At 36.8% G+C, this 25,649-nt stretch overlaps 1 protein-coding gene across 3 annotated transcripts in view; it reads right to left on the reverse strand.

Annotated features, from left to right (window-relative positions):
• Positions 1 to 1,257: 1,257 nt before the first annotated feature.
• The window catches only part of Efcab7 (EF-hand calcium binding domain 7), a 46,552-nt gene continuing 22,160 nt past the window's right edge, over positions 1,258 to 25,649 (reverse strand). For 2 of the 3 annotated variants that reach the window (XM_028778762.1, XM_028778761.1), the window contains exons 7-14: positions 20,540 to 20,681; positions 18,959 to 19,068; positions 15,879 to 16,036; positions 14,798 to 14,931; positions 6,747 to 6,895; positions 4,213 to 4,422; positions 3,000 to 3,107; positions 1,419 to 1,507 (exon numbers count right to left, since the gene is read on the reverse strand). In XM_028778762.1, coding sequence (XP_028634595.1) covers positions 1,433 to 1,507; positions 3,000 to 3,107; positions 4,213 to 4,422; positions 6,747 to 6,895; positions 14,798 to 14,931; positions 15,879 to 16,036; positions 18,959 to 19,068; positions 20,540 to 20,681 — 1,086 coding nt within the window. In that variant the 3' untranslated portion in view covers positions 1,419 to 1,432. Of the gene's footprint in view, positions 1,508 to 2,999; positions 3,108 to 4,212; positions 4,423 to 6,746; positions 6,896 to 14,797; positions 14,932 to 15,878; positions 16,037 to 18,958; positions 19,069 to 20,539; positions 20,682 to 25,649 lie in introns of all 3 variants that reach the window. The other variant, XM_028778760.1, reaches the window with a different exon arrangement.

Raw genomic sequence — 25,649 nt, forward strand, 5'->3', positions numbered from 1 at the left:
GTTAGTAGTTAACAGAGTTAAGCCCCCCACTCCTTTTAATATGCACTTACCCCCTAATGGCCAAAGTCAGAATTACAGTTCTGGTTTTATACCCAAGATATGATTAAATGTAGCATATTAAGTTTCTGCTGTATATTTAATCTAAACAAAAATAGATTTAAGAGAAGGCCACTAACTTTAAAAAAAAAAACCTTGTCCACATCAATATCTAGTAGAAAATCAGGCAGTGATTAAGTACAGTAACTTAAGACCTTCTTAAGGTAGTATCTGAAACTTAACAAATTAGTTTTAAAATATCAGAACTGTGAAATGTTAAAGTTAGAAGAAAAAAGAAAATTGATCTGAGGTGGAACTGCTAAAGTAGTGAGCCCCTACCCTAGCCACCACAGAACCAGCAGAGCAGAGAGGTTTTGTGAGACAGGTCCTACTCCAGTGCCCTGTGGTCTTTCTCTTGAGTCTCCCTCCATGTTCATGAGATAATACTTCATGAGACCCACTATCTGATTATAAAGCCCCTATGCTACTTTAGACAAATATAACAACTTTGTTATATATTTTTAGCACCATACACAATTTTCTGTAACTCAGTATGAGGTAACATGAGATATATGGCCACAGCTGTTGAGCTTGTAAAACATTTGACAATAAACAAAATAATGTTATATTTCACTACTTTTAATGAGATATCCGTCTGAAGAATTCAACCAGTAAGGTAATGCCACCATCTTACACATATCTAAATTAATGGTCTAAACTCCAAGTAACATTTAAACTATGTGCTTGCATATAGTAGGCAAAATAATAGTATCTGCCAGGTGGTACTCATATTTCCAGGCTGAGCCTGGCCAGATACTCTGTTACTGACAAACAGTTTTTAATTGCTTGTTGTCATTTTTCATGTCACATGCTGTCTCTTTAACTGCTACATATGCTTAATTATAACTGTTCCACTGTACCCTCTGTGAAAAGCAACCCACAAACATGCCAGTGGGAAATCTGCTGTTGGGACAAAAGACCCCTGCAATTGCCAACAGGGTTTAGTTTCCCATCACACAAAATAGGTCTCTTCAATTCCATTTTATCTTTTAATAATTAAACCCTTAAATAGCTGGACTTGTAGTTTTTTAATAAGATAAACCAAAAGTTTTTAAGAAGTCATTGAATATTATTTTTAAAAATCCTATCTATAGCTTTCTTTTCATTAAAAAACAAAAAAATACTTATATTTCTCACTCAATTAACAAGACAGTCACATACTTTTAAAACACTATTTATATTTTAATACTAAAATATATAACATGGACATAAAATATAAATGCACAGAAATGAAACAGATTATTAAGTATACCAGTTACATGGAAAAGCATGTAGTCAATAAATAAAATATTTGATCTAAAATACTTCTTAGTTTGATAGCTCCAAATGGAATTATTTAAGATACAAGAGAATACACACAACAATATATCCATTCTTGTCGTTCATTCAGGGGCATAACATGTTGACAAACCTGCATATAAAAACAGAAAGCTTTTATTTTTGATAATCTATTGTTATTTGATAATTTTCAATATTACATTTCTAGGCCTGGTATAATAAAAAAAATCTGTGAAACTAGGTGTGGTGGAGCATACCTTTAATCCAAGCATTCAAGAGACAGAGACAGACAGATATCTGTGAGTTCAAGGGAAACCTAGTCTACACAGCAAGTTCTAGGCCAGCCAGGGTTCCCCTGTTAGACTATTGTTTCAACAAAGAAAAAAGAATCCCTTGTGCACATGCGTACATATGTTCATGTGGGTGAACATGTATGCATGTACATATGTGGAAGGAAGAGGTCAAGCTTAATTATCATTCCTCAAACACTATCCATCTCTGCGAACCTGCCCCTGATGATCAGCTGATCAGGCTAGACTGTCTGGCCTGTTTCTCTCCCTTCAACTAGGGCTACATGCTCGGCAACACCAAGCCTGGCTTACAGGGTTCTGGGGAGGCACAGTAAGTACTTTACTCACTGAGTTAGCTCCGCAGTCCACTTCCTAAGTCTTCATTGGAGAAACTTAAAGATTAAGATATTTTTACTCTTAACCTTTAAATCACAGAATTTCACAGAAAACATGGGGGAGGGTGTAAAAAATACACTAGTAAGCTTTTTCTCTGTTCCTTCACCAGAATCTGCTGATTCATTCTTACCTTCCAATTTGTGACCTCATCAGAAACACAGTGTCTGCTATACTAAGATCATAGCTATTTCTGGCTCCTGACTCAGTTGCTTATCTAAAACTTAGAGGTGTTTCATTTCTGAGGTAACATTGAACAATCTTAATAGTGTAGATAAGCATAGTTTGGGTTATTAAGATAACCTATTAGTCATAATATTTGGCATTTCTCTATGTGATGTTTAAAAATGCTTTCATGCATATAATTTTATTTTATCTTTATACTAACCTTGTCAGGGATTTAACTAACCTAGTGATATTACTTTAATATTACCCTTAAACTGGACAGAGCTGACAGATGGCTCAGCTGATAAAAGTGCCTGCTCCTGAACTGGATCCTGGAACACACATGGTTTCCTTACAAGTGTCCTCTAACTCTGACAGGCATTTTGTGGCACAGATGTGCATGGATGCATCCACATGTGCGCACACACAATGTAAAACAAATTTTAAAACAAACTAGGACAGAGAAGGTTAAATGACTATCCCATAGTCACTCAATCAAACACTGACAAGACTGAATTAAAAGGAAAGCCTCAGTCTGACATAGTGGACTGAAGATCAGAAATTTAAAATCAGTCTTGGATACATAGTGAGAAAATAATCTGAAACAGACTAAACACAAATCTCTCTACCTCTCCTGTAGAAGAAACAGGGTACTTAGTGTTAGGAATGACATGCTCAAATAACTTTCAATTTCATTTCATGCCACATGCTTATTGATATAGCATTAATAGTAAATGATTGCTTTTCCCAAGTCTTTAGTTAGAGAGTAACATTTACCATTGTAGATCTTGGTGCCACTTCTACTGCAAAGATGTTGAGTCCTCTGTTGTTGACACAGTTTTTACTCAGTTCATTATTGATGTGAATAATCACTTTATCATCTGACTGTAGAAAATTAAAAGTCTTTAGTTTTGAAAAATATATAAACCTGAGAATAAGACTTGAGCATCTGTCTCTAGAATCTAGTCCATTACAAATTCACACAAACCAGCTCAGTGCTAGGGGTCTCCTTCTAAATGACCACCAGTGACATCTGCAGCTTTCTTTCAAATGAGTTTTGATTTTCCCTTTGGTTTTCATTCCCAGACCACTGTGGGCAGTAAGAGCAAGTTAGGTCATCCTTTGCTTATTATAGCAACAATGTCTGTCTTTCTCCTCTATTTTTCTAACATCCATTCACTTGGATCCCACCTTCCAACTAAGATGTCTGAAACATCCATGTAAGTGATATCCTCTTATTCACTGACTCAATAAGCTTGTGCCCTGGATCCACTCTACCACTGTTTTTGACCTTCCTAGTAATCCTTTGTACTGTCCCTTCCCCAAGCTTCTTCTGCTTGCCTTGCTTCTAAAGGTTGCCTCTCAGTGTATCTAAACCTCAGATAAAGCTAAAATTCTACTCCACCACCCTCTTTCCCCTCATCACACATTATCCCCAAGTTCTACAGACTAAACCATTACAAGAGACACAGGTAGGCTAAAACTACTGCACATGCAAGCAGTACTTCATGGCTTAATGTTTATTTATCCTCTGGTCTCTCTCAGATTATTTGTCTTCCTAAGTATCTCAACTTGAAATCAGAAAGTGTATTTCATACTTCCTAGTGGTCTTGCTGGGTAACAATCTAAAAGATTTTAAAACTAAAATCTTTTATAGAAATAAAGTTATGCTGACTCTTCATTGGTCTCCAAATTTTAGCTTTCATATTTTAAAATAAAAATGATGGTCTCGAGTTATTATAAATAACATAAAAGTATCATTCCAAGTTTGATTTATAATACCAAAAAAGGATAATTGTCCATTATAAATATTAAAAATATAGAGGGATATTTGGCTGCAAAGTAAGAAGGAAGATAGCATTATTATTAAAATATATACTAAAATAAGGAAAACTACCTTATAATTAATACCTTATTTTTAATTAGCAATAATTGTGCCTTAGATAAGTATCACTGGTTATGATACTGCCACTGTGCAAAGCTTTAATACCTTATTTTCAATAATTGATGTTATCCATGTGTCATAATTGCAAGTATGTACGATTATATTTTCATAGCCATCCATGACTTTAGCATCACTTCTCTCAAGGACAGATTTGCAAATGGCCTTCTCAAGTTGCCCACTGCATGCCTCCATATGGACAGCTTTGATTCTTGGCTTGCATTTTTCTGCATAGATATTGATGACAAACGGGCATGCCTGATGAGGGAGACAAACAAAATCTTGGATTAGCCTGGTAAAATTTTAAATAAACAAACTTACTCTAAATGCTTATCACATCACTTAAGCTTCATTTGGCCAGTGGGTAGAAGTGCTTGCCACCAAGCCTGACACTGAGACAGAAGCTAGAAAAAAGGATAATCCTGTCCTAGTCAGGGCGATGGTAAGAACTCGTGAGAGTTCATCATGCTACTCAGAATAGAACTAAACTTAGATGTAGCTTTTTGTTTGCTTTTTTAAATTCTGGATTCTTCAAATAAATACTTCAGATTACAAAAGATTACACATTACTAAAACTTTAGATAAAGAAAACAACTATAAACTCTTTTGGACAAAAATCTTGAAGAGAGTGATTCCATTTTTAGGAGTTATACCACTCTAAGAGTTCATCAAAAAAAATTTTTTTTTTCTCAAGGTTGAGAAATGGCTCAGTGGTTAAGAGCACTTGTTGTTCTTCCAAAAGACCAAGAAACCATGCTGGGGCATCTTGCAACCACTTGTAACCCCAGCTCTACAGAAGCCAATGGTTTCTGGCCTTTGTGGGCACCTGCATCTACATGCACATACTTTGCATACACACAAACTCACACATATAAAAAATTAAAACTTTCTCTTATGTTGATGGACATAGTAATTAGTAGAGCCTAAGACATGAAGGCAGGGCAAACCAGCTTAGATTCTTGAATTCAAACAATTGAATCAAGCAAGCCTTGGATTTTCTTCTTACATTTGTAAGAGCCTGCATCAAGAGAGCAACAATACCAACCAACCACAGCTCCCAGGGTCTAAACCACCAGCCTGGGAGCACTTAGGGAGGGATCCAGCGCTTCAGTTGAATATGTAAGAGTGGAGGGCCCTGCTGGGCATAGGTGGAAGAAGAGAACCTTGACCGCATGAAGGCTGGATGCCCCAGGGGGTGGGAATTTTGAGGAGGGTGAGGGGGAGGTGGGAGTGGAGGGTAGATAGAGGTTACATCCACAGAGAAGAAGGAGGAGGGGTGAGGGGATTGGGGGTTCCTGGGTGGGTGGGGGATGGGGTAAGGGAACAACATAGGAAATGTAAATAAAACATCCAATAAAAATTAAAAAAAAAAAAAAGAGCCTGCATCAAATCTCATGCTTCTGGCTGAACCTGGATTAACATTACAGGTAAATGAGTTTCTATCAATTAAAAGGTATATTAAAAGGCTCCACAAGGTAAATCAGAGAATCCTTGGGACTTGTCTTCTTGACCACACCTGGGTAATGTGGGCATCATGGTTGCAGAGGGTCTTTGACTCACTTCTTATAACGTCTTGTTTGTTAGAGGTTGTGCTGTTACTGTTTTTCCTTTTGTCTTTTACTTTTAGAGACAGGGCTTGCTATTTATTCTAGGATGTTCTCGGTTTCCTATGCATCCCAGGCTAGACTCAAACTCAAGGGCCTCCTACATCAGCTTAGTACTTTACCAGGTGCTAAGATTTTAGACATACACAGCATGCCATGCAATCTCAGAGACTTTAAAAACCACTGTCCATTCCCAACTCTCAGCAGACACATCCTTCTTATTCTCAGAGAATCTTCTTTCTCTTAGGATCAAGTTCCTCTACTTATAAATAAGATTTTGACAATTCAAACAACCATCTCTAATTTAAAATAGGTTGTTGGCCTGAACTTGGGACAGTGGGGTCTAAAAATGAGGCACACTAAAATCTCATGCACCAGCCAACTTTTTTGAAAGCATCAGTCACTTTAAAGTCTGAGAGTTAGGAAGAGTCACATGAGTAAGATGTTCAATCAATAGGACAAGCCACAGGTAGCAAAAATGTGTTTTTCCATAGAGGCATGTAAGCAAATAGCAATAGTCAGCTGTAATGAACAACTGAAGTAAACTCAGTCCTATCAGCTACATCTGGATGGGGCACAAAAGCACATTCAAGAACACTTCTGTGATTTTGAAGAGAGTGAGGTCACAAGACCCCTGTCTTGTTTTCTTGGAGTTTTCTCACAAGCATTCAGAATTCTCCTCACATAACTCCATTCTTAGACAGTGTTCCAGCAGAAAATATACACATTTGAATTACTAATTTCCCTCTGCACATCAGCTTTCAAACTGTTTTGATTAATCATAGTTGACAGTATATTTCAGTAAAGAACATGCTTCAGTAAAGTACTGGAAACTCACCTGGGATGTGCCTGGGATTCACCTTACACTACTGAAGTTCAAGGACTTGAGTGTCTAGATTTAAAAGTCATGTATCAGGAGAATGTTCAAGGGCTAATATCATGGAAAGCAAGGCTCCTGTCAGAGTATGAGTGTCTTACCTCTGTCAGCTCCAGAGCCTTATTGTAGCCCATGGAATGCAGAGTCACCCACAGGTCAAGAGGGTCTCCCTCTCGGTCATTTGCTTCCATCAGATGCAAGTCCATAAAGCCCTGTCTTGTTAATTCATTCTTCTTTGTGTCAAAGTTTTCTGTAAAACAACCAACATTTCTCCTATATATTGTTTAAAGCCCACATGTTTAATGTTTATACTATTAATTATAAACTTTCAGTTGTTAGCAATAACAAGAAAATTAAGAATCCCTCAAACTTGCTTCCTTTTCTAATTTCCCACAGCTCAACGCAGACACCATCAAAAGACATGGTTGGGTAGGGGGTTCTGTTTTATTTTGTTTTGTTTTTGGGTTTTTCCCCCAAGATATTGGCACACTGTTACAAATGCAAACACATTCCAAGCTAGAGGAAACTAATTTTTCCAACCTGACCACTAATTAAGAATTTATATTAATATTTCATAATTTATTTTTAGGCCCACCAGAACCTGAATGAGCTTGATATAAAATCCCAGACTACTGGAGTTTGAGAAAGGGAGAACTGAAAGGGTCAGGCTTAAGGAGACTACTACTAGAAGTATAGCTTCTCTAACAAATTGTTGGTAGGTCCTTGAAAAACTGTTAGATAATAAAAACCTGCATTTCCCAAGGGAAGTCTAAATATTTGTGAGTAAAAATGAAACTTTCCAGTATCTAGACATACATACATACCATACACACATAAACACACACACACACACACACACACACATGTATGTATGTATGTATGTATGTATGTATGTATGTATGTATGTATGATTGTCCTGAAATAAATCTATAGATAATAAATACCATCAATGGGTTATATTTTGGCAACTTCCTACAACAAGAAAGATTCCCCAGCTCCCATCTGTACTATACTCTATGGAAATGAGACAGCTCCTCTTTCCTGTATATTATTATGAGAAAGCAAAAGACATACTTGATTGAACAATATTTTAGAATGTTTTATAAGTGAAACAGATTCACAGGATTTTTATAGAAAATTATCCAAATTAAATCAGAGAGAATAATAGTAATATACTATTTAGTAAAGATAAAAAATAATATTTATATGTATTACAAAGAAAGCATTAAAGAAAAATGTATCTTTAATATTATACTATGTGGGCCAGCAAAAACTTGATGACATTTAAAACTTAAAATTCTTAATCCTTATTAATTTTTCAAATTTATTATAGGGCTGGGTATAAAGCTCAGTGGTAAAGACTTCTCTAGCAAATATAGTCCTAGTTTTAACCCTTAGTCTACCAAAAGAAAGCAGATTATACTATTAACTTGACTCAAAGAGTTACATAAAGCTATTATAATCAAAAAGGGTATTAGTGAGATAATTAAAAAATATGTCAATGTAACACAATATATCCATATTACTGATAAATAACAAAGGAGGAAAGCAACACAATGACTAAACAAGTCTTTTCAACAATGTCCGGAAACACGTAGATATCCATAAGAAATTTAGGCATAGACTGTAAACCTTTCACAAAGAGTAACTTCAAAAGAGCCACAGATGAAACTATACTACACAAAACTATAACATTTCTACAGCAGGAGAGAAGTCTAGTCTGACTTGTGTTTGGTGATGAAGTTTTTAGACACAATTTTAAAAGCATACAAACCAAGCCACTGTGGTGAATCAGGCCAACAGTCCTCACATTTGAAGACAGAAGCAGATGAATTAGGAATTAGAATTACACCCTTGATTGTGTAGCATGTTCAAGGGCAGTCTAGGCTACATGAGACCTTGACTTAAAAGACAACAACAGCACCACAAACATTCTATTTTATTTTTCTGTTGCTATGATAAATACCACGACCAAATGCAAGCTGGGGAGGAAAAGTTTATTTTAGCTTACAAGTCACAGCCCATTATAAAGGGAAGCCAGGGCAGAATGTCAAAACAGGAATCTAGGAGCAGGAGTTGCTGCTTGTTGCCTTTTTTTTCCTACTTCTGATTATCTAGCTTCCTTATAGAAGCCGAGACCACATGCCCAGGGGTGGCACTACCCACAGTGTGCTGGGCCCTCCTCCATCAATTAGCAAACAAGAAAATGCATCACAGACATGCCCACAGGCCAATGTGATAGGAGCAATTTCTCAATTGAGGTTCCCTCTTTCCAGTGTGCCAAGTTGACAACCTTGAATAGTTATCACAGCATACAAAACATGACATAAGGAAGAATACAATTTCTTAACAAGTTAAGCTCTGTGAATGATATTGCTAGAAGAATAGAAATATAAATCACTAACTGGGAGGAAATACTTGCAAAACATACATCTGATAAAAGATATGTATTTATAACATATACAGACCTCTTAGAACTCAATCATTTAAAAACATAAAGATAAAAATTAGACAAGAAAACCTAGACAAATTGGCACATTCCTATAATCCAAGCACTAGGAAGGCTGAGGCAAGAGGATGGTAAGCCCAAGGTCACCTTGGGTACCATATACAGTTTAAGGTCAAGCTTAGTTACATAGGAAGACATTATTACAAAAAGTAAGCGTTAGGCACAACAGAAACATCATTAAAGAAGTTACAGATGATGGGAAATAGATACAAAGATACCGAATGTCAAATGATATTAGGAGATTACAAACAATGAGATCCAACTCCATACCTATTTGAATGCCTAAAACCCAAAAATCTGATGGTTTTTTTTTTTTTTTTTGGTGGTGACATGTGGCACAGCAGGAATGCTAATAATGGTTGGTGGGGATTGAACCTGTCACAGCACTTGTAAAACAGTACTTCCTTCAAAGCTAAACACTGTCTCAGCATTCAGTCCGGTATTTATTGAACTGAAATATAAATGAGTTGAAAGTTTGTTTGTAAACAACCTTGCACACAGTGTGTACAGCAACTGTATTCACAAATGTCCCAGATTGGAAGTCATAAGACCACCTTCAATAGGGGAATAGAAAAATTCAAACTGTGACATATTGATACAATGAAATATTATCCAGCATTAAAGAGAAATGATCAAACCATGAAACCTGCCAGAAAACATGCAATTTAGTCATACGACATTCTTTAAAAGGTAAAATTACACAGCAAAAAGATCAATTACTGCCCAAGGTTTGGGAGATAGGTTAGAGCACTGAAACCATCCTTTCTGATACTGTGATAGCTGCATTTGTGGGATTAAACTGTTGTCAAAACTGGTCACTGTACAACAGAAGTGAACCTTAACAATACAGTACATAATGCAGCAAGATGAACTCCTGAATTCTAACAAATGTACCACAGTAACAGACATTGTTGATAATATGCAGGACCTGGGGGAAGTGGCGTAGAAAAGATGGATCCCAGGGGTCTGCAGATCTCCTACCCAGTTTTCCAATCAATCTAAACCTCTTTTAAAAAGCAAATCTATTACTGAACAAAATAGAAACAAAAGTATTTTTAAGTCTAAAAAAAGACATGTTGAGGTGATCTTACAACTAAATAATATATTTTATCATCAATAGGAATAAGTAAAAATTGGCTATGATAAGAAAGGTAAACATTTCAGAACCTAACCTATATATGTGTGTGTATGTGTGTATTATGGCTGTCACTAAAGCAAATATGTCTCCAAGATCATGTTTTAAGAAACATTTGATAGCATAAAGTTTGTGTTTCTGGAACCTGACTGTCTAGGTCTGAAGCTTAGGTATGAAACTGTCTTGCTTACTGACTTAGGTTAAGCTACTTAATCTCTTTGGTTCTACATCCTTATGTGTAAAATGAGAGCAGTTCCAGGGCTCCTCACAAGCTGCCATATTAGCTTAGATTAGCACCTGGCATCTAATGAGCTCTCAAAACCGTTGATGTTATATAGCAACCTGCTAGTTAAATAGAACTTTATTGACTAATAATTTTGCCATAAGAAAATCTTAATTAGAGGATGGGGAGATGGTTTAGTGAGTAAGCATGTTTACATGAAAATGGTAAATTTGGACCCCAGTACTCACATAAAAAATCTGAGTGTGGCTATGTGCATGCCTGTAACCCCAGTAGTAGAAATTGGCAGCCAACAAGAGGCTCGCTGGGGCTTTCTGGTTTCTGGTCTAGCTCCAAGCTCATTGAGAGACTCTGTCTCAAAGCAATAAAATGAACAGTGATAGAAAAGAACACCCAACATCCATCTCTGACTGCTTCATGTGCATGCATAGGCATGAATCTGCACACATCATACATACACGTGTACACACACACACACACACACACAAACAAAAGAAAACAAAATTTTGATTATGATTCACTTTCATTGAAATAGAACAATGCCAATAACCTTAGAAATGAAAAGCTGTATTATTAAAGTTACAATATTTTTATATCTTATAGATAAAACTGTACTGTGTATATTATCATGCTCAACAGAAGTTTAATATTAAACATTAGCATATTTATAAAAATGAATTTGAGAAACCTTTATAGTAGTATCATATTTTTACCCTACTTGCTGTTTAGAAAAACAGATTTATTAGACCCTTGCCTAGCTTACTTATTCTACAAATTTATACCATCCTAGGAAACACACACTATGCCACTGCAGTGATGGACAGTTCCTCTCTCTCCTGACTACATTCTAGCCTCCACACTTCCTGTTCTGTGGTGTATAGTTGGCTATGGCTTTCAGGTTTTCCCCTTCGACTTTTCAAGCTTTGGCTTAAGCACACAAACCCTATTGTAATCTCAGATGCCTCCTAAGTGACAACTGATTCTGCCTCCTTCTGTTGTGCTCTTGGCTTCTATATCACCTTTGATGGGCTTTCCTAATTGAGCACAAATTAAAAAAATAGTACAGTTATTTTGTTGTGTGTTTGTTTGTTTGTTTGTTTGTTGACAAGGTCTTTCAATGTAGCCATTCTGTCCTAGAACTTACTATGTAGACCAGGCTGGGCTCCAATTCACAGAGATCCTCCTGACTCTGTCTCCCACATGCTGGGATTAAATGTGTAGGGCACCATGCCCAGTTAAGAATTGTTAACATGAATAAACAACTCTCTGGAAATCTCTTAATTTTTTTTTAGTGAGACTAATTCATTAACTCTTTGTGGTCCTTTTCAGAACCACTGTGTAGCCCAATGATACCAAGTACTGGAAAAGTAGTTTCCTTTAAAAAAAAAAAATACAGGTATCCTTCATGGGTGGACAATGTTTTCCTGAGAAGGCATGGGTTACTAAATAAAAATCTCAGTGCCAGGTGTTAGACAGCTTCTTGTGGGTTATTGGTCAGGGAAGCTCTAGAGACCCCTAAAATAACATGGGCTACTGCCACTTATGGTGGTTTGAATGAGAATGGCCCTCATAGGCTCATGTTTGAATACTTGGTCCCCAATTGGTGGAACTGTTTGGAAAGAATTAGAAAGCATTGTGTTGTTGGAGGAGCTATGACACTGAGGGTGGCTTTTGAAATTTCAAAAACCCACATCATCCTCAGTCCCCAACCCCCACCTGTTGCTGTTGGATCAAGATGTGAGCTCCGGCTCCTGCTATAGCACCATGCCTACCTGTCTACCATGGTCATGGACTCTAACCTTCTGGAACCATGAACCACAAATTAAATGCTTTCTTTTATAAGTTTACCTTAGTCATGGTGTCTTATCACAGCAATAGAACTGTAACTAAGATACCATTGCTATTTGTTGTCTACCATAACTAGATGTTAAAACCCCGTCCTTGAAGACACATTTTTTTTTTTTTGGTTGCAGGACATAGAGAAATCAATTTGGAACTGACTTGGAAAATTGTTCCCTGCTGGCTAGCTTGCATTGTGCCAGAAGGTACTATACAGGCTACTAGGAAGAAAAAAAAATCAATGGTCTTATCCAGAAGTACCATTGAATGCTGTAATACCAACTTTTGCAGGCAAGATGTTCCCACTGGTGTAAATGTGACATGAATGTTATGGGAGTAACCAACCACTTAATGACTGGACTTGAGGCCTGCTCCACAGGAAGAAATTCATCTGTTATTATAAACTTGTCAAAAGTCCGCAGCTTGGAAGATAAAGCCCTAGACCCTAGCAGGGAATCTACTACTGTTGTTTTAGTAAAATGGACATGTTATCAAAACTGCCTCCTGAATATTTACATTTATGTCCATAAATGTGTTGTTCTCAACCCTGGCGTCTCAACAGAGAAGCATTTCTGTAGTAGGCAGTAGTCAATACAGAGCCTCATAACTGATTAAAGTACTTAAGAGACCTCAAAGTACATCAGGACTGTTGAGCCCTCCAGGAACATCCCCACCCCAAGGCTCAGAGGACATGGTGGAAGGGGCAGAAGAAATCTAAGACCAGGAGGATGGAGGGGAGAGAGAGCTTCCTTCTGGAAATGTGTTCCTGCACTCCTGAATTCACTGCATGTGCTTACCTTCACAAGACCAGCACAAGATCAACTCAATAAGAAGTCAGTATTCCAGTGGGCAGAATTGACTGAACTCAGTAGGTGAAGAAGAAGAGAAGGAGGAAGAAGAATGAAGAGGAGGTAGAGAAGTAGGAGGTAGAGAGGAGGAAGAATAGGAAGAAAAGGGATAACACATGAAGGTGGGAAAGAGGCATGTTGGGAGTGTATGGGGTGTAGATATGGATGAAAACATTGTATACATGAGGTAGAAACTTAAGGGTTCTTTGGAAAGTCAATTGGATGGTGTTTTGCTGGGGCAAACGCATGAAGGAATGCTTTGTTAAAGTGGACACAGGTGTGAGAGGCTAAGGCGGACTCGTGAGGGAAAGTTTTACTGAAGCAGATAGAGAAAGGATGTTCTACTAAAGCAAGCATGTAAAAGGGCACATGATGAAAGATTCTTTGCTAATGACACGCATGTATTGGTCCACCTTACGCTGTGTAGTTGAGCTGTATTTGTCAGGACTCCATAGAAAGAAACACACCAAAAAAACTGATGCTGTGCTGCAGTTTCTTGCTGCTTCTGTGGACTCAGGCTGATTGGATGCACATGCTGAGGCAAGACCTGAGGCAAGAGCCATGCTGAAGACACACGTGGAGGACACATGATGTTTGGATAGGACTCAACAGAGTGACTCAGAGAGAGCTTGGCTTCCTGGTACAGCTAGCTGTGTAATGCTTGTGCATATTGAGTCTTCACTGATCTTCACTTCCCTGAGAGAGACACAGCAAAGATCTTCTCCTGATGTCACTCTGGGTTCCTTCTGCTGACTTGAGCTGAGGCTGAGGCCTGGCCATCTCTGCTAAGTCATGTCACACTGTTGCTAACCAGACTCTACCTAACTGGACTGCCGGTGTATCCATGAAACGTTTGTGAGTGTATTGAACTGCTGATGCCTGTTAACCTGTAAAGTAAGCTGCTGCCGCCTGCTGACCTGTGAACTGATCTGCTGATTTCCAGACAACACGGATGAGAGTTGCTCCAAAGAACCTTTTTAAACGGGTCCACTTCCCCCATAGCATTTCTTTTCTACTACCTCTGGTAGGTGGTGGGCTACAAGGGAGGTTAAAGTGTTTAAGAACCATCATTAAAAATAAGCTCTGAAAAAATTAAAATTACATATACATATATTAATTCTCAAATAAATAATTTTAAAGTTTTTAAAATATATTTTAAGCCCCTAAAAGCTGAATAATTATTAAGTAATTCATATCTTTTAGCAAGTATACCAACTATCACTTTAAGAAAAATAAATGTTCAAGTTTAAGAATAGAGACTTACTTTTTTTAAAAATATATTTGTATGTGTGAATGTGTGTATGCCTGCATGAGTTTATGTGTACCGTGTGAGTACAGATGCTTGTGATGGCCAGGAAAGGGTGTAGAACGCCCTGGGGCTGAAGGTAGCTGCCTGAGTTGGCTGCTGGGGCCTGAGGTCCTGGCAAGAGCAATGGGTTCTCTTACCCACCGTGCCACCCCTCCAGGGTTCCCCCACTACCTTCCATGTTATAGTACCTTCCACGGAGAGTCTGGCTTGTTTCTGAGAATGAAGGATGCCACACTCTTCTATCCATCCATCAGAAAAGAAAAGCACTCACCTCTGCAGACAGCCCAGGCGTCCTCATCACACTTCTCACCACTTGTTCTCAATTCAAAAAAATTGTACTCTTCAAGGCTAATCAGACCATTGCCATCTAAATCAATTACTTCAAATATCTCCAATAGAGTTGACCTAGAATTGTAAAAATTGAAAATTATTATTTTTAGTACAAAACATCTAAAGATAGGAATTTTTAAAAATGTGTATGTATGTTTTGCCTACACATCTGTCTGTGCACTATTGCATGCTTGATGTCTGGGAGGCCAGAAGAGGCCACTGGATCTGCCAGGACTGAAGTTACAGAGGGTGCGAACTACCACATACGTGCTAAAAATTGAACCCAAGTAGAAGAGGACACAGTGTCCTTGCCACTGAGCAATCTCTCTATTTCCTAAAAGCAGTTTTTGAGGACAAGTTTCAAAGACAGTAATATTAATGGCATTGAAGAATTTTTTCTGAGATATATCACATCTTGATCTGTCTGTGGCCAAAACTCTTTTTGAATATCATCTAGGACACAGGAGATGAACTTAAGGTTTAGACTTCAGATTTGACAGTCATCAAGATCAAGAATAGGGGGCATAGCTCAGCAATGGATCCTTTGACTGCAAAATTCAGAGTGGAACTTACATCTACCTTTAAAGGCAATATTTAGTGGAGAAGAACCTAGTAGAGGTATACATTTAGTATGAACAAGTACATAGAACCTAGATATTAACAACAATCCTAGACTTGCAAATACAAAGCCACTCTTGGTTACATAGTGAATTTTAAAAATATATATTTACTATATATGGCATGCTTTGGTATATGTATACATGTGGGATGAATAAGTCAAGCTAAACAATATATCTATTATTGCACATATTTGATTTTTGTCATGAGAATACTTAGATGGAATCATGAGGTATTGGTCTTTTGTTCCTCTTTCATAAGCACACTATCCATCATGCTGTGGTAAGATACTGAATTAAACCAGAAGGATAGGGATGGGAGCTAGCCAAAGTAAAAAGCTAAAAACAGATGACTGATTTATATTCTATGTGACATGGCACAGTTCTAGCATTGATAAAACTTACCTAAACTCACTTGTAAGAGATAATTCCCCTGTTTCATCTCTGTGTACAAGTTGGGCTTCTTCTGTTACTGGTTTTGTTTCTTTTTTTAGCCTACAGCCAGTTGTGGAGGGAATTAACCAATAAATTCCTGGTTCTAGCTCACCAGTCCATCCAAACACCTTTTTAATCAAAAGAATTAAACAAAGTAAACAACCAAAAATCTTAATGACTTAAATTTTTCTTCTGAGGGTGAAACTTTAGACATCATTTGACTTAAGTCAACATTTATCAATTGAGTTATAGTTTATTAACCTTTCAGTGTTTTTAAGTTCTTTTTCTTTTCTACCTTGCACTTAGCCCTAGAGCAAGACCATGGACTATGGTTCTTTATATTTCAAAATTACCTAAAAACAAAAGTAGAGAAGACATTATCTATCATCTAAGTCATCACCAAATGTCTTTACAAACGTTTGTGATGCAAATGTCTTCAATAGGAAGCAGAGAATTCTTAGGAATTTTTTAATGCAAACTCTAAGCTCCTTAAAGAAAAGGAGTAAAAATATAAATATGTGATTTGTAAAAAGCATTTCAATGGAATCCAAGAAAGTTAAATTGTTAAGTTCAAATTTATGAGTTAAACGTATTTGTAAGCCTGAATTATATGGAATACAATGTCACTCTCTTTTCTGCTGCTGTTTATTTTTTGACTTTTAAGCCAGGAATTCATATGTTTTTTAAATTTTTTCAGATGGTATGAAATATACACAGTTCATGTTGGCCTTGAATGTGTTATGATGCGCAGACTGGCCTTGAATTTGTAGACCTCCTGCCTCTGACTCTCCAGGGTTGGTATCACAGGAAAGTCAAATAATACATCTTTTCTTTAAGAGCCTCTCTCTCTCTCTCTCTCTCTCTCTCTCTCTCTCTCTCTCTCTCTCTCTCTCTCACACACACACACACACACACACACACACACACACACACACACACACACAGAGTCTTTATGGATGTCCCTTATAGTTTTTGACAAAATACTTTATGTGGATTGTTAAGATTACTTGTGTGACATGTACTATAAAACAAGATGTAGAGTCCTAGACAGACCTGCTTATCTAAAACTGTTTTCTAACAAACTTTGGATATTTATAATGAGTGTCAAGACATTTGTATAGGAAAATATTTTATTCGCCTGTTCTATAGAAAAAGCAATCAGTACTCCTCTATGTACCTCCCAGGAGCTTTCTGGAGCCTCAACATTTCTTATAAAAACCAGGGATCATCTTGTGATCATCTTAACTCTACATATTCCACTATTGTCAATAATAGCTAAATGCAGTTACTTGTGCTACAGTACACAATAACCACCAAATAGTGCTAAAATATTATTTTCAACCCCTATGTATATTTTAGGTCATCCTGGAGGTTCATCAATAAGTTGCTCATCTCAGTTCTAGATTCAGCACTCTTCTTGCCTGATTATCCAGTTGATATCTTAGTTCTAGATTCTTTCTGCCTGATTATCCTAGAACCATAATTACTCTGAGGTTGGCATCAAGCCCTACTTTGATAGATTAATTCAATGTAACTGAGGATCATTATGAAGTCTAAACTACCAAATCCATGTTTTGGAAATGATAATTGTTTAGTTTGGCCATACATAGGCTGACATATAAGAGCTAAAAGTTATCTAACCAGGCATGGTGGCTCACACGTTTAATCCCAGCACTTGAAAGCCAGAAGGCAGAACTATGAGTTTGAGACCAGCCTGGTCTACAGAGCAAGTTCTAGAACAGCCAGCATTACACAGAGAAACCCTGTGTTAAAAAACAAACAAACAAACAAACTATATATATATGTATATATATATGTACATATATATATACATATATATATGTGTGTATGTGTGTATATGTACACACACATATTATATATATATATTATATACACACACACACACACATTGCTACTTCCTAATATATGTTATCCCATAAACTTCCATTACTCCCCATTTATAATGGTGAAATGCCACTATCAATGGCAAGTGGAAAGTTCTGAGGTACAAAACTCTTCTTAAGGAAAATAACTGATGCCAGAAGTACTAGTAAAAATCCTTTGTTAATATGACATATTAAAGATGACCAGAGGCCTATAAAGAGGTACACAGAAACTCAGTTGAAACATAGCCTTCCTATGAATGATTGTTTTTATACGTGCAATCTTTTAAGAGTCATTTCACCCAAAACCAAACGGAAAAGGCTATTGTTTCCGACACCACTTTATCTTGAGCTTCACTTCATAGTCAGCTGAGGAAGAGCTTAGTAAAAATGTTAACATCTGCCATTTTATGTGGTCTGGCAAAAACCACCTGGCCTGTTAAGCCTCCAAAAAAGACTTCGATATAACATTCCATCAGGAAAATGCTTGTCTGTCACTGGCCCAATATAAAGATTAATATGATACTGAAGTAAGTCTTTGGATAGTATTACTTCTGTGCTTGTGTGGTAGGTTGTATTTTGTAGTCCTTATGAAATAATCACATGTGTGTATCTACTTACATATTTGGCCTGTGAATAAAATACATAATTAGAAAAGGCCAGAACACCTCAAGGGTAACATATAAAAACATTTTAAATCATTTCTTTCCATCAGACTATTTTTGAACCCTGTAACATGAATCAAGCCCGAGAATAGAAACTTTGAAGTTGTACAAGTAAGACAAACATCAAAAGCAATGTTTCTAGTAACTGGAAACATGTATTTGGATGGTGAGGAGGATCTAATGGAAATATTTTTATTGAGTACAACAAAAAATATTTGCATGAGATACATTAGGGCACTTAGTTAAATCCATCCTCAATCCACTGACCCCCCCCCCAAAAAAAACCTCAGAATATAAGAAAAAGTCATTTACAGTTAATTAAACATATATAGTAGCATGATGACTATGCTACTATGTATGTCTTCCTATATTACATATACCTGCCTATACCTACCCTAGAATACAGAAAATTTGAATTTAAATACTAGTGAACAGCTACTGTTTTCCTCAACTTGACTTCATATTACATTCCTAAACATTAAAAATATATATATGTGTATACTTCTCTGTTTCGTAGTTCGGTAAAACACATGAGCTCTGGCTCCGCTGGACTCTCCTTCTTCTTAAGAATATATAAGGCTGTGTCAACCGATAACCAGGGGGAGTGTTTTCCTAGAAATACACACAACATCATCACCAACAAAACCCACCTCGGGTCAAGCAAACACTGAGCACTCTCTTAAGTTCTTTACCCAGTAGATTTTCAAAAGGAAATATACATTCTATTTTTATATTCAAATATCTTAATATCTATAATATGCCACTGCTATATTTAATTTTATGAGAAATATTCTTTCCACACTCAGTTTCTAAAAAGCCTAGTTTCTTGAAATCATCAAAGATGCATTTCAAGGGCTGGCCATGTCTCCATGATGGAACTCTTGTTTAGCATGCATGAGGCCTTGGGTTTGATCTCAATATGCTCTTCCTAAACAAAAACAAACAAACAAAGAACACCGAAAAAGAAGAGTTAAGGTATAAGACCAAGTCAAAGCTAAATGAAAGCAGAGCCTTTCAGGAAGGAAAAGTGGGAGCCAAGCGCTGACACTGCCCTGGCAATCACAGGAGAAGGACAATCTATGGACAGTCGGGTTACACGTTGTCTCTCCCTACTTAAAATCCTCTGCTGAGATCAAGCTGAAAGTATGCTGCTCTGTCAATAAGAAAGAATGGATCAACTACAGAAACTGATGCTATTCACAAGAGCTTGAGGCCTTTCCAAGGACAGGCGAGGCTCTGAAGCCCTGGGTTTCCTACGGTGGAGCACGGCAGGAGGCGTGTTAGGAAAAAAGAAGGCAGGAGAAATAAAGGGAGAGGATTTTTCAAAAGCAAGAAAGGTAGCAAATCCAAGACTCTGAGAACCCACAGAAAATAAATGCCAAACAGTGCACCAGTCACAACAGAATCAATAGCAAAACAGAGATACATATTCAAAAATCATATGCTTGAAAAATCAGAACCAAAAATTTTCACTTCCAAAACTTCATTTCTCTTAATAAAAAAAAGTTCTCATTCAAGGGGGAATCTCTTACAGTTTATATTCTTGTTCCTTGTGATCTTTATTCATCCTCTGCCAACTTCTTCTTGCTTACTCCTCGAGACAGGGCAACTTAAATTCTAAGACTGATTTATTTTATGTGTATGTGTGTCTGCCTGCATGAGTTTATATGTACCACGTGTGTACAGGAGCCTCAAGAGGCAGGAAGCGGGTGTGGGATCCCCTGGAACTGACTTTACCAGCTGCTGTGAGCCACCATTTCTATATATGGATAAACATAAATGAATAAGAATAAACATAATTTAAAAATTCAAAACTAAATAAAACCATACATTTCTTGGGCAGATCACTTTCTTAACTAGGATGAGAAAATACAAAGTATTTTTAGGGAGGAACTTGGCATTTAAACTTGGCATTTAAAAATAAAAATAGCTGAGCCTTGTGGCATACGCCTTTACTCCCGGGTGGATCTCTGTGAGTTCAAGGCCACCCTGGCCTACATAGTGAGTTCTAGAACAGCCAGAGCTATACAGTAAAACCCTGCCCACAAACAAACAAACAAACAAACAGGAAATATGAACTTGCCTTCAACTTGACTCAGATATAATGGCTTAATTGTTAGGTAAAGCACAGATCTCTGAGTTATGTGCATTTTGTACTGATGACTAACGACTTCACCATCTTCTTCTAAAAAGAAGCAGCCTTTTGATTGTGCACACTGCCAATCCTGAAACAAAGAGAAATGCTTTCAAACAGTAGTTATTAAATGTTCCAGCATGCATACTAAGGAGAAACCAAAGGAAATGTCAAATAGCAGCTATTGCTGTCTGGGAGTGTACACCCATAGAAGAGAAAGTACAGAAATGAATAAGTTAAATCAATCATAACTGTCAGGGGTGTGTGTGTGTGCGTGTGTGTGTGTGTGTGTGAGAGAGAGAGAGAGAGAGAGCGAGGGAGAGAGAGAGAGAGAGAGAGTATGGTGGCTAGGTTAAGAAGGAGAATACACATAAAATTACTATACTCCAAAAGCAGTGCCTAGCACACTGTAGTTGCTCAGTAAATATTTTTCTGATTGATGGAAGGCAATGATATAAACTGAGCAGGTGACAACAAACAATTTTCTATTTTTAAAAAGACCTATTTTTATTTCTTAAAATGATGTATATGTGTATGAGTTTATGCCAACAAGTACTGCCTGTGAAAACAAGAAGAGGGTGACAGATGCCCTGGAGCTGCTACTGGGAGTTGTGAGCAGCCTGATAGGTGTGCTGGGGCGCAAACGCGGTCCTCTGCAAGAGCAGTGTGTGCTCTTAGCTGCCGAGTCACCTCTTCAGCTCTGAGCAACGTTATTTAGAGAATGAAAAGTTAGAAAACTGCATCATGGAAGACAATTATTAAGTATACATCTGTCACAGTCCCTGTGAGCTCAGCGTTAGGAGCATAACAGGAATGAAGAAGTAAGGATTACTAAAACTAAAACAAAAAGGGGAAGGAGCAGGAGGCTGTACTTAAAAATGAGTTACACAACAACCCACATAGGCATTTCGATAAAATAAAAGTTTATAGATAAAAGCTTCATTGCTGCTAAAAACTACACCGAGAACCTGGCCCTGGTAGTGTTCCTTGTAATCCCACCACTCCGGCTAGAGCAGAAGGACTGGACCCTGAGACCTGTATAAACCTTGCCTAAAACTTTTTTTTTTTTTTTTAAAGAAAAGGGAGGAGGGGAATCTGGTAAAACTGTCAGCTAGCCAAAGCCCTTCCTATCACAGAAGTTAAGTAAAATTTGAGAACACTGCATTGGGCACGTAGTAAAAGACAGTTTACTGAGTTATCAAATTTTGTCACTACCATAAATGTGTAGAAAATGCTTTTCACTTTAGTTAGTGAACTTGCCAGAAGACAAATTTCTGTACTGTTGCTTTTGATCTCCGAAGACTAGAGTACCGATGAGGACTGAATTGACTTTATGATAAAATTCTGACTACTTCTCTGTAAGGATATTTAGATACTAACTTCAAGGATGTAATAACATCGATAATTATTCAAACGATCCACATTAGATACAGACTAATAACATCTTACTATGTACTATGAAAAAGCAAACTGAAGGTTATTTACATCGAGAATAATTGCTCACTCTCTTCTTTTTAGCTCCAGTTGACCTAGAAACCACTGTGTAGATCAGGCTGCCTTGAACTCACAGACATCTGCCTGTCTCTACTTCTCCACAATGGGGACTTAAAGCCAAAGGCATGTGCCACCACATCCAGCTTCTCAATCCTTAAAGGTAAAACTCCTCCATGTATATATTTATATAACATTTTATTATGTAAGTATAATTATTTCAAATATGTTTATATATCTAAGACAAAAATTTAGGATAAAAATGCCTATAACTCTGCTATCACATTATGATGGTAAGATAATCTTTTCTAATACAAACCTTTATAGAAATCAAGTTTTATATTCTAAAAAGCACCATTTTCTTTTGGTTTTTAAAATTTAATCTTACACAAAAAATATTTTCTGTTGAAAACGACAAAGTGTTAGACATTTAGTTCATCTCCAATTTCTCATCAGCAAACATAATCTTAACATGAATAATGCTTTATTTAAAAGTTTTTCTCCTAAAAAAAAAATTTCTCTAAAAAGAAATTCTAGAGAAAAAGTATAATTTTAGACCTATTAATATGCATTCCATATTATAACTCAGTAATGCTATTTTATAAGACCACCAATTATATGAAATATAATAATTTTATAATAAAACTTGGTCAAACTATGTTATGAAAACAAGTGAGGACTGTGGAGATTTTCTAGTCAAAGTATAGGTACATAAAACATAGTGCTATGTTCATTTTGTGTGCCAGATGTAAATGACAGCAAAAATGGGATTTCAGTAACTTTTACATTCATTAGATTTCTGATTATACTTTCAGAGATTAACATTTTGCCATATGTTCATAATTTTTGTTTCTTTTCATGTGAACTGCCTATTTATCTCCTACTTTCATACTTATATTGCAGACTTGACAGTTTCTTATTTTAATAAATTATTTTAGATATCAATACCTTTGTAAGCACTGATGTATGTACTTGCTACTTTTTATTTTATGTTTGGTTATTTCTCAATTGATGTAAATCTCCCGTTTTGGGTCAGTACCTCACTTTATACTTGCAGCAATCCTCCTGCCTCATCCTCTTGAGTGCTGATATTATAAGCATGAATCACCACAGCTGTCTAGTATTTTTTTTATAAATGGATGTCTTTTTAAACCGATTTTTAAGCTCTTACCATCACTATTGAACTAACATTTGAGCTTCCAGTCAGTTACTAATTATATGCATGGTCACACCATTAGGCCATAAAAGATAGTGGTATTTTTAATCCTAAGAAATTAATATATGACCTTAAATAATTGAAATTAATATTTTAAGTATATCACCAAAGACAGAAACACATTATTGCATGTGATGTTTTAAATTCTATGGGGCAATGTGAATAGCATCTTTTATTAGCTTTAGTACCATGAAGTTCAAACTTGGATTTGAGCCAAAAGTTCAACTATTAATGAAAAGCATACACATAGACTATCACTTAGCTTCCCTGTAATCTCTTGGATGGGAACACATCATGGACTCAACAGATACAGGGCTCATAGCACATTGTCCTTAACATAGTCTACATGACTTGGCATGTCAATGATTTATAAGGACAAGAAAGGAAATATAAACATGTAGTATTTAAATAGTTTATCTTTCGAGACCGCTGGAATCATGATTCTGCCATGAAATGGCTTTGTTTTGATCAGTTTTGATTATAGCATTATCAGACTCAGGTCCATCAGGTGTTCCTTAGGAACACATGCTTTAAATTTACCTGCAGTGGTAAAGGACAATTCAAAATTATACCATATAGGTGAAATATTGAGCATATCTATCTAAAATCATGGGGACCAGAAGTGTTCTAGATGCTACTTTTTTCTTCGTTTTTTGGAAAATCTGTTTATACATAACATGATGACTCTGAGATGAGATCAAAGTCTAAACATGAGGGTTACTGTTTCTTTTGCATGATTTACACATAGCCTAAGCATGTAGCACATGCCTAATGCTGGGGTACAACCATCACATGAAGCCAGGTGTGGAGATTTGTACTTGTGGTAGCATGCTAGTGTTTGCAATTCGGGGGTGGGGTTGGGGAATTTAAAGTTTTGTGCTTTTACATCCAGGATGTCAGCTCATTTTAAAGATAGAGGTTGAAAAGGCAATGTGGACATCCTTTCTGGTAGATAGAAGAAGATGGGAAAACAATAAGCCCAGATGATGGCAAACTTCTCAATGCCTTCAGAAGCCTTTCTCTCTAGTAGCATTAATTTTATCCTGGGTTCTGCTCGATTTTGCCTTTAAATATATGCCATAACTACTGGGCATGGTGGCTTTGCTACAATTTTAACATTGGCAGAAATAGGAAGATGGCAGCAACTTTGAGGCCTCTTTGGAGCAGAGAGCTCCAGGACAGCCTGAGCTGCATAGTGAGATCCTCCCTCAAAATTAAAACCTTCAACAAAAGCACTAACGTGAATTTCTAAAGTGGGCATTAAACTAGGTCTCGTATTTATACTGTAATCAGTCATCTACAAGATAATCCACAGTGACGGAGCACTGTCATTCTAAATTACTCGGACACTTACGGGCTAGAACAAACTTAAGTGTTACACATTTTTAACTTAAAAAGTGAAGATTTTGGAAGTTAGCCACATTTTTTTAATATTTGTATCATAATCATGTGTGTAGCAACACTCCATATTTTAGGGGTCAGTGATCTCCTTCCACTGTGGACCTGGGGATTAAACTCAAGTTGTCAAACTTTTACCTGCTGAGCCTTTTCACCACCCTAAAGGAACTTTTCTTTTTTAATGCACCGTGTTTAGTATATTAGAAGTTAGTGTGATTTGTGCCACTGGGGAAACTAATGAAAGAAGTTGTCTATGGCAGACAGCTCCTTTGCAGGCAGTGCTGTGGGCTGATAGATGACTTTAAAAATCTTGCTGAGAAGGCTAACATTTTTATCAGAGATCTTTTCCAAGTTCTAGTTTTAGAAAAAAAGCTACAATAGAAAAGAATTTGTAAGTTTCAAAAAGAAGTTGGAAGTCTGCCAACCTCCAAACAGAGGTCAATAGGACTGGAAACAACAGGAGAAGCTATACAAAAGTAAGACAAGTGCCACATGATTGACACCAAGTGAACACTGGCAAACAGTCACACTGTCCTGACAGTGCACAACTTCACTAGGAAATCTTGGAGCAATACCATTTAAAAAGAGACACTTGTTTTTTTAAGATCTACCAAACTTATTGCACACATAATGCTTATTCAACTTTAAATTTTATTTAAAACAGGACTTTCAATCACACAAAGGGTTTTTTGTTTGTTTGGTTCGTTGCTTGGTTGGTTTTGGTTTTTATTTTATTTTACTGGCCACGAAGCCAGACACATTATGAATTAAAAGTTTTTTTAAAAAAATACTGACAAATTGTCTGAATTGTTCAAATAAATCAATTTAAATGAAAGATAGGCCAGGCTGACAGCTTGAGGTTTTATGAGAAGATAGAAGTACACTGGTTTTAAAATGGTTTTACAATACTAGAAGAGGAAATTTCATGTGTGGCATACATTTTTTCAAATAAAA

Source organism: Grammomys surdaster, unplaced genomic scaffold, assembly GCF_004785775.1.
Source record: "Grammomys surdaster isolate TR1022 unplaced genomic scaffold, NIH_TR_1.0 341, whole genome shotgun sequence".
In the NCBI taxonomy this organism is placed as follows: domain Eukaryota; kingdom Metazoa; phylum Chordata; class Mammalia; order Rodentia; family Muridae; genus Grammomys; species Grammomys surdaster.